This window comes from Pyrus communis, chromosome 5, assembly GCF_041283825.1.
Source record: "Pyrus communis isolate YQ-2024b chromosome 5, ASM4128382v1, whole genome shotgun sequence".
In the NCBI taxonomy this organism is placed as follows: domain Eukaryota; kingdom Viridiplantae; phylum Streptophyta; class Magnoliopsida; order Rosales; family Rosaceae; genus Pyrus; species Pyrus communis.
Genome location: NC_142569.1, coordinates 1,870,347 through 1,883,132, shown reverse-complemented (window position 1 = coordinate 1,883,132; position 12,786 = coordinate 1,870,347). Strand labels below are relative to the sequence as shown.

The following is a 12,786-nucleotide window of genomic DNA, read 5'->3' as shown; positions in this document are numbered from 1 at the left end:
ATTATTCTGACCAGCTGATCTTGTTAGATATTTTGGGCTGAGATTGATAGGCTCAACGCTTGTTTGGATATAAGTTGTGGCGAATTAGAGTTCTCCTTTATTTAACCATTTTGATATCTTACAAAGTAAGAGTAAGAGTATCTAGTTACAGAATGAGCTATTCAGACTCGATGCAATAAAACTACACTTTTGAGACATAAGCATATAATTTGGTTATGGAATCATACTCTAGCTAGCAGCTGCAACAAACGAAACAAGGATACAATAACAAACAGATGTCTCATGCCGAAATTCTACCAGGTTTATTCAATTCATCCGGTTTACTTTCCGACAATGAGTTTTGCTCTAGCATGACCCTCGTTTATCTGGAACTGCTCCCCTATGCCGAAATGAGCCATGAGTAACCAAACAAAAGTGACAAGCTCTCCTCCTTTACTCAGCAATTGCGCATGATCCTTCGCTCTGCAATGACATGCGGCATACGAGAGCAATTCCACCCATACTCGACTCATCAGATCCCATTTCTTATCCTCCATCTTAATCAACCCCTTCGCTAAAATACACGCATCAAACAACACTGATTTACTTCTATCCCCCTTGACATCAGCAGGTTTAACATCTGTGTTTACCTCCAACATACTCTTGCAGGCAACTAGCTCTTCAGCCTGTTCCCCTTCTTTCCTCAGCTCCCTTCTGCTAAAGAATTTCTTCGCTTCTGCGCATGTGTCCCGGAATCTTATTTGTCCGATTCCTGCTACAGAAGACGTCAAACTAGGCTGCATAACTAAGAGATACAACATATAATCCGACAGGGTCTTACTGATTTCACGGCGAGAAGGTTCATTCTTACTGGATTCGCGGCGAGAAGTTTCATTCTTACTGGATTCGTGGCGAGAAGTTTCATTCTTACTGGATTCGTGGCGAGAAGTTTCATTCTTACTGGATTCGGAGCGAGAAGTTTCTTTCTCCTCACAGTTATAGCATAATTCAGTGGCAATGTGCCACAGTAGGATGCTCTGGTCATAATCAACATCAACCACGTAAGACAGCAAGGTAGCATGTTGGGCGTCATTCCACTCACTATCCTGGAGAATCCAATCACCTCTGGCTGTAGATATTCTCTTGGCAGTTTCGGGATCATCCGCGAGCACAGATTTAGCTTTCAACTCTTTAAAAATGAATTCCCATAACCCTTTAGTCAGTGGCCTACTTGTCCGATATTTCATCTTATCTCGTAGATCCTTGAGGCCAAAGAGGTCGATGATTGCAATGTAACCAATGCCAAAGTAGTCAAAAATGTTAGAGGACAGTTTCCGATGCTCCTTGAGGGAGTAGTGAATGAAGTTGAATGAAGAGATGGATTCGCACCACCTTCGAAATAGAATTTGTCTACACCACTCCAAGCAAGTTGTTGACTCTGTAGACCACCTTGGTTTCTTCAAATTGAGGTACTTTCCAAGTATCTTGGCAACCCAAGATTTTTGCCAAGACTTGTGCATAGCAGTGACAGTCCACTCAGAGAAAATAACCAAGAAAATGGCTATTGAATCCAGGCATAGGGCACCATAAAGCAGGGTATAGGTGATTCCAACATCGACCTTGTGGAAAGCCTTTTTCTCTAGTTTATAGAAGAAAACAAGGGCTATGAAAACCGCAGTGAAGGATATAGCCCGGAAAAGGCATCCTAGCTTAGAATGCACCACAACAGCCTTGGTGAAGAGAGCTTCATACATAAAGTTGAGCTCAATTGCAATCAATCCAAAAGTTTCTTCTGCGGATCTGCCATGGAAAAATGCACGACTCTCGAAGCCTTCATGGAAACTAAAAATGAGATCCACAATAAGACCCCTGAAGATTTCATAGAAGTGATAAGCATGGCGCACCACTGCAAAATTATCCTCCATATCACCTTGTTCTGCAACATATGTTACTTTCCTGGATTCTTTGCTTCGTTCTGCTGTGAGTTCTATACGAGTTGGAAGTTTGGCATCTTTTTTTGAAGAGTACTCCTCCATTAGCTTTGCATAATTTGGTCCAGGATCAGGCTTTTTAATCAAGGATTCCTTGAAATTATCCAAGCTTGCACGATACAAGGCACGTGTGCGCTCAGCATACTTAATGGTTCCTGCAAGAAACAGGAGGAGTGTAGGGGGCCAGAGCTTGTTGGTGGGAAACGATTGAATGAAGACATACACTGCAGCTATAACTTGGAATACAAGGCCAAGAAAATGCCTTAGCCACAGCGTGTTATCTTCAAGAGCAAATGCAGTAATGGTGTCCGGACCTCCAAGGTGTAACAGAAGAAATGGAGCCCAAAATGCCAAGAGATCCTCGTTGTTATCTCCCGAACCTTTAGCGTCACCTTGGCTGTTTGAGATTAACCCGACTGCAAAGCTAGCAGCCCAGTCAGCGAGCAAGTAAGATGACCAGACCAGGAAGATTAAAAACAAGTTGGGTGTTCACTTTCTGAAGGGTGCACAAAGAATTAACATGGTCTGCAATGTTAGGCTTAAGATGATAAAGCCCCGTAGATTCCACCCTTCCCATAGCTTCCTGACGGAGATAGGAATAGGATTGATGGAGGAAGTCATATCCCAGCTAGCTTTCTTCAACTTGCTCCCTTTTTTTTGCAGGCCACTGAAAATGAGCAATTTCAAAGCTTCTGCAAAATTAATTAAGCAAAAGGAAAAAATATGAAATTGTCCACCTCATATATTACTATATAGACATTGACTCATCAAACAAATATTACATCTCACGCAATAATCCATCAACTATGACCATAAGAAATAAGGTCAATCTTAGTGAAGAAAATCTTTGACACATCCGAAAACGGGGTGATCTGAAAAAGAATATGCACACGGGGGTGTTTCGGACACTTAGCAACTCCTCCAATTATAAGTTATAACAAGCAAAAATGGAACTGAAATGCATTCATACACAAGCTTATATAAGATTTTCAGTTATGGATATTAATTTCAGCTATTTTGGTGTGGTAGCAGGCAGCCTATGTTCCAGTTCCTTGGTTTCGATAGGACTACTATTATCTAAAAACAATCAAGTTATCAATGAGCAGGCGAAACCAAGATATAACCCCTCACGTGCCACATTATACAGTAAGAGACCAACATGCATGACAAGGTGTTTGCAGTAGAAAGTATATCAGCCTAATATGTAATGTGTTCAAGTTGTCATTAACTACACCCAACAATACTGCGATTTGGCAACAAAGACAGCAAAATCCAAATTAACAGCCGGTGAACCAACACAAACAACAAGCCGAAATTGAAGATAAACAAGAATAGAGAAAAACCTGGAGGATTTTCCGTGGACTCGAAGCGGAAAGTCTGCTTAGTTTTCCTGTTGGTCTACTACTACTGATATGATACTACTCACTTCTCAGCCATGCTAACTACTAGGAATCAACTGAAGCGTCTTGCTTGATACTCACTCCATTGAAGCCTTAAATAATACTAGCAGTAGCAGCCCAGCAGGAGAAAAGAAACACTCAAAACAAGCTGGGGAAGCAACGTGGTAGCCCAGTAGAGCTGTCAAAGTAAAATTAAAAAATCAGAATCAAGTTTTTTCTGGTGGAAGATTTTCAAGGGTAATTGTCACCTAACTAATGTCAAACCTTAAGAAAACAGAAATTAATTAAGATTAACTACAAAATCCAGACTTGTTAGAAAGGAAAAGAATAAGAAAACAGGAATTGAAAAGAGAGAAATCCCGCAAGAAAGGAATAATAGCGAGAACTCCAACAAAAGAAGGAAGGATTATATTCTGTAATTTAACACTTTCACAGCCTTGCTTTCTCTTTTCTTCTTTTGAAAATAAATAATGACAATTCATTGAAAGTAATCCGCCTTGCTTCAAACCCTTTGAGAATTGGATGCCATTGCCACGGCGAAAACATTCTGCAGTTGTGTCTGCATCCAAACACAATCTTTCTCTCTCTCTGCTGATTCCTCTAATGGAAAGGAGGTGGGTACACGAACCCATCTCACATCCGCCATTACTGTGCAAAAAGGTTCTTCCTTTCGGGGCCCCATTTGCAGGAAACGTCGGAAAACACAAGGAACGAAAACTGTTGCCTGTTGTTGGTATAGAGAACCAGCAAAATCCTTGAAAGCCAGGCTTTTTGCTTTTAGTAAAATAGCTTGCTTTGTATTGAAAAATGCAATTCGATTTTTTGGGAATGGTGGGATTCCAGTGATGATCCCAGATAAGAGAAAGGTCATGTTTTCGTCGGATTTGCTGACATTCTTGTAGGACTGTTGTTGTTAGTGTTCAATCCAGCTGGTCTGACCAGCCCAGAATTGTACCACAAATAGTGGACGAACAGAAATGTATCAACGAAGCTTTCATAGCTCAGTTGGTTAGAGCACCCGTTTAGTAAGCGGGAGGTCTTGAGTTCAACTCTCAATGAAAGCAAAATAATTTTTTTTTATTTTCATTTTTCATCGTTTCTGGTCTGAACTCTGAAGTGTGTGTCCAATCAGTATAGTAACAATGCGGCTTATTTATTTGTAACTAAGTGATCCTTGTGCATAATCTAGTTTCTCATAGTGGTCATGTCAAATATAGATTGTTTGAGACTGAAAGATAAATTGGAAGATGGCTACTTCCACTGTGAAAGGTGTGATGGGGTACTTTGCCTGAGATTGACAAGCTCGCTTCTCGAGATGACGTCCTTCAAAACATGGGGGTGAAGATGGATGGCAGTGGCAGTACTGCAGCAGCTCCAGATGGTGTATCAGAGGAACATGTATGGTGTATCAGAGACCTTGTGTATTTATTTGTAACTAAGTGATCCTTGTGCATAATCTAGTTTCTCATAGTGGTCATGTCAAATATAGATTGTTTGAGACTGAAAGATAAATTGGAAGATGGCTACTTCCACTGTGAAAGGTGTGATGGGGTACTTTGCCTGAGATTGACAAGCTCGCTTCTCGAGATGACGTCCTTCAAAACATGGGGGTGAAGATGGATGGCAGTGGCAGTACTGCAGCAGCTCCAGATGGTGTATCAGAGGAACATGTATGGTGTATCAGAGACCTTGTGTTCTTCATACATAATTATCTACACAGGTGATGTCGAAGCCGATGCTACAGCGGAGGAGGACGCAGATGGCATAGACTGGGAGGAAGGTTGAAGAGCAAGTGATCCGGCAGTAGAGTGTCACATGACTCGTAATCTTTAAGGGATTTAACATACAGTGAAATCTTCTGCTTCAAAGAAGGCAGTGGTTATATTTGACGACTTGCTTTGTATCAAATACCTAACTCCCGTGCCTATTAACCGACAACGCTTTCATAGCTCAGTTGGTTAGAGCACCCGTTTAGTAAGCGGGAGGTCTTGAGTTCAACTCTCAATGAAAGCAAATTCTAATGATTTTTGCTCTTTTTTTTTGTCCTGTTGCTTGCTGGGCTACATTAACACAAACTGAAGTTTGTAATGTATCTTGTTCTTAAGCAATATTCTAATTAATCTAATTTAAACTACAGAAAGAGCGATTCGAACTTGATGATGATTTATCTTTTATTCATGCACATATACAGAGTAGAAGAAAAAATGGTTGACAGTAATACTGATGCATCCAAATGCCAAAGACATTACAATTCTCATTAATTCAAAGTTTAAACACTCCTAATTAATCTAATTTATCCTGTTTTATTGATTAAACTGACCCAGTCATCACTGGTGGCATGATTAATGTAGGAATCACATGGAAATATAGGCTCTTGCTGCCACACCTGAGAATCCAAACTTTGAAGGTCACCAAATGTGACACCAGATGCACAAATGCTTTGCTCTGCAATCTGGCCTTTTCGATCATCGAATTCCCAAACGGGACAGAATAATCTTGATGAAGCTGAAGTTGAAGAAGTTGTCTCCATCTTTGATGATGATGCCCTTGTAGCTTCATCAACAAGAAACAGCTGTTCAGTTTCAGATAACTTGTTCTTGCTGGCTTCTTTGTCTCCGAATCCTTTTGCTTCTTCGTGTACTGATTCAATTGCCGCCTTGAAGCGTTTCTTCAGGTGGGTGTTCCAGTGATTCTTAATCTCATTATCTGTTCTTCCAGGAAGTCTTGCTGCAATAGCAGACCATCTACAAAGAGAACGAAACAGAAAATCTTTTAGGAAACTTGTCAGTTTATTATGAAGCTGCAGAAGTTAATTATAACATTGATTTCTAGTCTTTTTTAAACTATGAATTTATGCTTAAGGCCCGTTTGGTAACCATTATGTTTTCCTTCATGTTGGTTAGATTTAAGTCCTTACCGGTTTCCTATTGCTTGATGCAACTCGAGTATGGTTTCCTCTTCGTCTTTGCTGAAGTTCCCACGCTTAATATCCGGCCTTAAGTAATTCACCCAACGAAGTCTACAACTCTTCCCGGATCTAGCCAGACCTAAAGCAAATGCAGAAGAAGAAAGGTCATTCGTTAAAAACGCTTGTGATTGTCTGAAAGCGCTTTGTACCCTTCCAAAAGCAATCTCAAACGAGCTGAGTACCCAAATGATCGATGAAAATTTTGCTCAAATACGCGTAATATAGACTAGAAAGAAAAAGAAACTTCAAATTTGCTTCCTACCAGCTGGTTTAGGCATCTGACTCCAATTCCAAATTCCATATCTCTGAATGTAAACTACCAACTTTTGATCCTCTTCAGGACTCCATGGACCTTTCTTCCTAGCTACCGTCTTCTCACACCGCTGAGTCCTTTTCGCCATCTTCTATCTCCGATTCAGTGACTTCCCAACCGCCTACGTACCCGTATATGTATACGGTTACAATGATCTACATACCCAACGTGCTTATGATGTAGCACCGGGCTGACTGTTAGCAATCGTCTGACGAGAATAAATTATGGTATAGATCGAGGGAAAGCAGTATGCATAAAAGTATTTATGTAATCAATGTTACAAATCAAATCTCATGTAAAACGTGTCCCAAAGTCCAAATTTCCTAATAATTAGGAGGCTTGTCAAAGTCCAACCAGTCATATTAAAAGAAATATTATGGCTTAAATATTTGTTTTAATGGCTTTCAGTCACTGCTGATAGTAATAGGGTGGCATCCAAAGTTTGATTAATTTATTTAATTATATTATAAATCAACACTCTTAGCTCATTTTTCGTAAGTTTCGTATTTACTTTGAAATTGCAAATTGATATAAAAAGGGCAACCTTTTCTCGCCTTGCGAGGATCAGAGATAATGTTTATTGCACGTAACTTTATCTTAACTTTGCAAAGAGGCTGTTTCCATGACTTGAACTCGCAACCTTCCGATTACAAAGGAGTAACATTTCCGATGCGTCAAGGTTTGTTCAAATTGCAATTTGATACGTATGCAAAAATAACTTATTAAGAGAGCCATATTTTGTTTTACAATGCGATATTCTCAATCGCTGTAGCATACGATGAAGTGAATTCGAATTTGAATGTAACTGAGCAGACACATTTAATTGTCATGGGTAATTGACGTACCCATGTTTCTCTGTAGAATACAATGAACTTTTGCAATTTTTTGAAGACCATGTAATATTTCTTGAGTAGTAGATGGAATAGTAGTCAAAATTGTTGAGCTTTTAACTTGTTCAGGCATTTTTACATATACATTTTGCACAAGATGACAACATAGTCCATCAAGTTTGAAGTTTGAAGTCCATAGATTAGTCTAAAGTACGACGGTTTACATCAAATTAGGATTTAATTAAAGGAAAATTAATGAAAATGGTTTGAAAACTTTGAGTTTTAACAATAAAGACAAAATAAAGGGTAAAGTGAAAAGTACCATGATTGACTTTTTAGTGTAAAAATGTAATTTTTCGTTAAAGTGAACAGTACCTGGAGTTTTTCGTTAAAGTTCTCTTTAATTACTTTAGCAGCAATACAATTTTAGTCATTTGAGTAAGACTTTAGTGGCCATTTATAGAGGACTAATTTCTAATTTATTTGGATTGAATTCATAATTTCAACGGAGTAAAAATGGGAGAATTTAGTAGACAAAATTGGTTGTGTATCACAAGCCTCGTGGATAGTTTTTTCTTCTTTTCTTCTTCTTCTTCTGAAAAGTCAGCCAAATGCAAGAGGTTTATAGCTCCATTGGGAAAAATAAAGACAGTCTGGTTGCAATCAACTTTCTTTAGTTCTTTATGCTCTTCAGGACATTTCTATTTTGTACTGGTTTAGTATTTCTGTGCTTTGAAAAAAAGCTGTTTCTGCTGTGCTGTGAGAATAAGCAGCTATAAAATAAAGAAGCAGAGTGTTTGGTAAACTTTTTTGTAAAAGTGCTTTTGAAAAAAAAAACAGTATTATAGTGTTTAGTAAACTTTTATGTAAAACAGATGTGAAAAAAAACCGGTTTTTCAAAGCTGGGTTTTGCAGCTTCTTGTTTTTGGCTTTTTTTCACCTAAAACTGTGAAAAAAAGCTGAAGCTGAATGTTTACCAAATACAAAAATAACTCCCAGCTTTTTTTTGTACCAGTTTTTTTTTTCAGAATCACCTCAGTACTAAATCAGGCCTTCGTCCGTTCAAACCAGAAGCACTTCTGTGGCTCAGCTTTTGGAGAGATTTTTCAGTATGATCGGCACACGAGGCAGTATATCACGTGTTACTATACAATGAATGGATATGTGTGTTAAAAAATTAATAACTTAAAAAATAAAATTTTCCATCACTTACATAAAAACATGTATCACCCGTGTGCCCATCACAATAAAAAATTTCTCCAACTGACACTTTACTTCCAGGAATGAAAGTTGGATTGAATTGGAAAAAAAGGTTGGAATGGATCTTAACATGTTGGAAATCAGAAGATTACCCTTCAAATGGGGACTACAGTTTTCGGCTTTCGTCAAACCAGACCGCCATTCGACAGTATGTTTGTACAAGGTTTAACCAAGCATTGGAGATCTGATCCCGGGCCATGGCCTAATTACGTGAGCAATAGCGAAGAGAAGTATTATATCCTTGTAACTTACTGACAACACATCAGTAATAAGAAGTGTGTTGAGGGATTACGGTTTATATCAACAAATGAGATGGAATGATGGTGATGAATGGGAGGAAGTCTAGGCGCCGCCATAAAACCCGTGTGATAAGTATGGACAGTGTGGTGCTAACAGCAGATGTAGCCGTGACAATATTAATATGTTTGCGTGTGACTGCCTACCAGGATATGAACCAAATTTTAGGCAGTTCGATAACGGGGGAAGAAAGGGTGTTAGCCTCGAACACTTGCCGAACAAGAGCTTGGACGCATTTCTTTTTGGTATGTCTAAAAGTATGAAGCATAGATTTGAAGTTTATGATTACACAAAAACCAAACCTGTCGATGCAGATCACAGAAAAAGGTCCTTGTTGGATTGGAAAAAACACATTGGAATCATCCATGGGGTTGCTTGTGGAATTCTGTATCTTCATCAGGACTCAAGACTTAGAATTATTCATAGGGATCAGGGATCTAAAACCAGCAATGTTATTCCAGATGCTGAGATGAACCCAAAAATTTCAGATTTCGGTATGGCAAGAATTTTCAATGGGGATCAACCGCAGCATAAGACCAACAGAGATGTTGGAACATAGTAAGAAACATACTAGCATTCGCACATTGATGAAATAAATCACCATATATTCACTTTTTCACATCCCTTGTACTATTTTTGAGCTTTGACATTTTCTTTTGTTCATATGCAGTGGATATGTCACAGAGTACACAATGTTTGGGAGATTTTCAACGAAATCGGATGTCTTTAGTTTGGGGATCATATTATTTGAGATTGTAAGTGGCAAGAAAAACAACGGTGTTTATCAGGGTGATCATTCCATAAACTTGATAGGACATGTAAGTGACACAAGTTCTGCTAAAAATCTACCCTTTCTACTTATCCATCCTCTCTTTAAAAATGACACCGTTAAACTGCAGGTTTGGTAGCTCTGGAGAGAAGACAGAGCATTATAAATTGTGGATTCATCGGTAGAGTCCTTTTTAGTCGGATGAGTAATGCAACGCATTCAAGTTGGCTTCTTATGCGTGGAAGAAGATTTGAAGGACGGACCAACCATGTCAACCTTTTTTTGTTGAGTGTGGTGAAACATCTCCTCCATCTCCTAAACAGCCTGCATTTGTCTTCAGAAAGAGTTCCTGCGATGATCATGCGGATCCATTAATTCCGAATGGGTCAGGTTCTATTAACGACTTAACAATAACTGCATTTAAAGCTCGTTAGTTGTTAATGATGCAGGCTATTTGAAGCTCGTTCCGAAAGGGTTAGATAATGCACATGTTCTTACCGGTAAGAAGTTGTGTCCATATTCAGCTCATATATTGAACGTGTTCTTACCGGTAAGAACATATGCAAATAAAAATTCATGTCATTACTTGCCTTGACACGCTAATCCTCGTATCGTGACATGCCAAAACATTGCATTTTTCGACGTGCCGAATCCGAATCCGAATCCGATGTTTGTTTTCCCAAATTTGATCGTTTTAATAGAGTTTTATTAAATGGTCCCTATTTGTGTTTAGGTGCATCGGTTGGAAGTGATCCCGTCCTCTCTAGTTCAAGCAGCTCCTTAGCAATGGAATATCTGTGAGTAGACCCCTTCTTAAATTGCATATTTTTTTTATAAAACGCTAGGCTTGCATTCACGAAAAGCATGATTTAATGATTTTACGTTTTATGCATTATTTATGATTTATTAAATTATGTTTTACGAAACGTTATGAATTATTGGATTTACGCATATGGTTTATTACGGATTTACGAATATGATTTATTATGGCTTATGAATTGATGCTTTGAGCTTTTGAGCTCCGGTGATTTGATATGAGATTTTGAGATACGTTTTCTGTGCTTATCTAGTGGGTTATCATACAACACATACACACAACACGAGTATGTAGACGTCTATGGCCATATGACATAGTTGAGGATATTTATGACATACTCTAAGCTTCACTGGTGAAACCAGTGTTGGACAGCTTTACTAGCCACGTCTAGTGTTGGTGTGTTATGTACATGTATATGTATATGTTTCTTCTCTAGCATAACCCAGAGTCGTACAACTTCATCTTTGGGTGATGGACTTACCATATTTCTTCACTAGCGTAATCCAGTGTTGTACAACTTCACCTTCAGGTGATGGTTATGCTTTCAGGCGACTATGATACCCCTAGTTGAGTACATCATTGATGTGATTATGGATGTTTTACGGATTTGCCTTCCGGCGACTACCGTTGTTTTGATTTATGAGATTCTTGGGTTTTGCCTTCGGGTGTTTCGATACCACTTTTAGAGATGAATGATTTTATTGCTATGAATATTTATGGTATGCTAGAGTTTTTAGAAAACCTACTATGTTGTACTATATATGTGTTTTCAAAACAGGGGGTTAGTATGTTCAGAAAGAAAACAGTTTTCTTATTATTAGTATTAGTATTATAAACTTTGGTCCACTCACCCTTTGTTTTGCGCCCCTGTTTCCAAAATTAGATTAACCAAAATCAACCCAATTAAGTCTAAACTTTAATGCTCGCAAGTGTACGAATCGTGAAGTAGTATAGTAGGCAAGCACAAGATCGTTCCAACTAAGATTGAAATAATTCTAATTATCTAACTTAATTTGTATTGCACTTGAATTGAAATGGAAAAATTTATGATTTAAGAAAGAACTTTGAAATTGTAAACGTAAACAAAAATCAAATGAGCTTAAATAAATGACAAGAACAACAAAGAAATCAAATTATAAATCAATTGCGAAAGACACTAGAGCATCTGATTCACCACAACCAATCCAACTCAATTCCTACGGTTAATTATTAATGAGTAATCATCCAAATTGATGGTCTAGTTCCTCTAATTCATGGCATCTAGATTACTATGTATACTCATATGTGCTAACAATCTATGGCATCTAGATTACTATGTATATTCATATGTGCTAACAATCTATGGCATCTAGATTACTAAACACACACAAGTTCATTAACGATTTGGGAGCTACTTAAGAGACCGCATGAAACCTAGTGTATGGCATCTACATCAAGGAATTCATGGTACCATTTACAAGACACTAAAACCGAATGAACAACATGGCATCTGTGTTAACTCGCATCACATGCACTCAACTCAAACCAAAGTGGTGGCCAATCACCAAGATTAAAATCAAGCTCACAAGCACAACAAAATGATATTCAAAGTGAATGAAACTTCATAAATAATTAAACTGAGAAATTAAGAATTCATAGTTAGGCTACATCGTAGCCCTAGCGAAAAGAAATTAGTTCCAGAACATAATCGGAAATATTATTGAATTCATAAAATTAAAAGAAAAATAAGTTGAGAAAAGCTTGAAAATCTCTTGCTTTGCCGCTACCTTCTTCCCCTTGATCTCTACCTACCGCAACCTTTTTCTCCTTTTCTTTTTTTCCTTGTTGAATGATGATTAGTTTGCCTCCCTTTAATTGCTCTTCTTTTTCTCTTTCTTCTGCTTGTCTTATTCTTCCTTCTCTTCTTCCCTCTTTCATTCATTTCTTCCATAATGAGCGGCCCCAATTATCTCCAACTTAATGCCAATTGAACTCCACCTATTCTTTTTGTTTTCTTTTGCCTTTCCCCTTAACTTCCTTCTTTTATTCTCCGTAACTGGACGAAGGTTTAAAACCACAACCATAACCTTCATATTGCCCTTTTCAATTCTCTACTTGATTTGAAACGGTAATTGTATTTTCCAAATGGACATCCTCCAATTTTATTCCAATGAGTAACCTGC

General features: G+C 38.2%; 1 protein-coding gene and 3 non-coding genes across 4 annotated transcripts; 2 read left to right on the top strand and 2 right to left on the bottom strand.

The window, feature by feature from the left end:
- Window positions 1–74: 74 nt before the first annotated feature.
- Window positions 75–4,275, bottom strand: LOC137726909 (uncharacterized). Its single transcript, XR_015962231.1, has 2 exons — window positions 3,314–4,275; window positions 75–2,637 (listed from the first exon to the last, which is right to left on the bottom strand). It is a non-coding gene; the product is annotated as an uncharacterized LOC137726909 (transcript).
- Window positions 4,276–4,360: 85 nt separating this feature from the next.
- On the top strand, window positions 4,361–4,434 carry TRNAT-AGU (transfer RNA threonine (anticodon AGU)). Its single transcript has one exon. It is a non-coding gene; the product is annotated as a tRNA-Thr (tRNA).
- An 875-nt stretch (window positions 4,435–5,309) lies between these two features.
- TRNAT-AGU (transfer RNA threonine (anticodon AGU)) lies at window positions 5,310–5,383 on the top strand. The gene has a single exon. It is a non-coding gene; the product is annotated as a tRNA-Thr (tRNA).
- A 221-nt stretch (window positions 5,384–5,604) lies between these two features.
- On the bottom strand, window positions 5,605–6,862 carry LOC137723286 (transcription factor MYB15-like). The gene is made up of 3 exons (XM_068462445.2): window positions 6,601–6,862; window positions 6,288–6,417; window positions 5,605–6,114 (listed from the first exon to the last, which is right to left on the bottom strand). The coding sequence occupies exons 1-3, from the start codon at window positions 6,737–6,739 to the stop codon at window positions 5,664–5,666; spliced, it is 720 nt and encodes a 239-aa protein (XP_068318546.2). The 5' UTR covers window positions 6,740–6,862; the 3' UTR covers window positions 5,605–5,663.
- Between the last annotated feature and the right edge of the window lie 5,924 nt (window positions 6,863–12,786).

What these genes read in the sequence shown, in the direction of transcription:
- LOC137723286 (XM_068462445.2), bottom strand. Translation starts at nt 6,739, where the DNA reads ATGGCGAAAAGGACTCAGCGGTGTGAGAAGACGGTAGCTAGGAAGAAA. An exon ending in TCAGATGCCTAAACCAGCTG is followed by an intron (nt 6,418 to 6,600) that starts GTAGGAAGCAAA and finishes CATTTGCTTTAG; the next exon opens with GTCTGGCTAGATCCGGGAAG. An exon ending in CATCAAGCAATAGGAAACCG is followed by an intron (nt 6,115 to 6,287) that starts GTAAGGACTTAA and finishes TTCTCTTTGTAG; the next exon opens with ATGGTCTGCTATTGCAGCAA.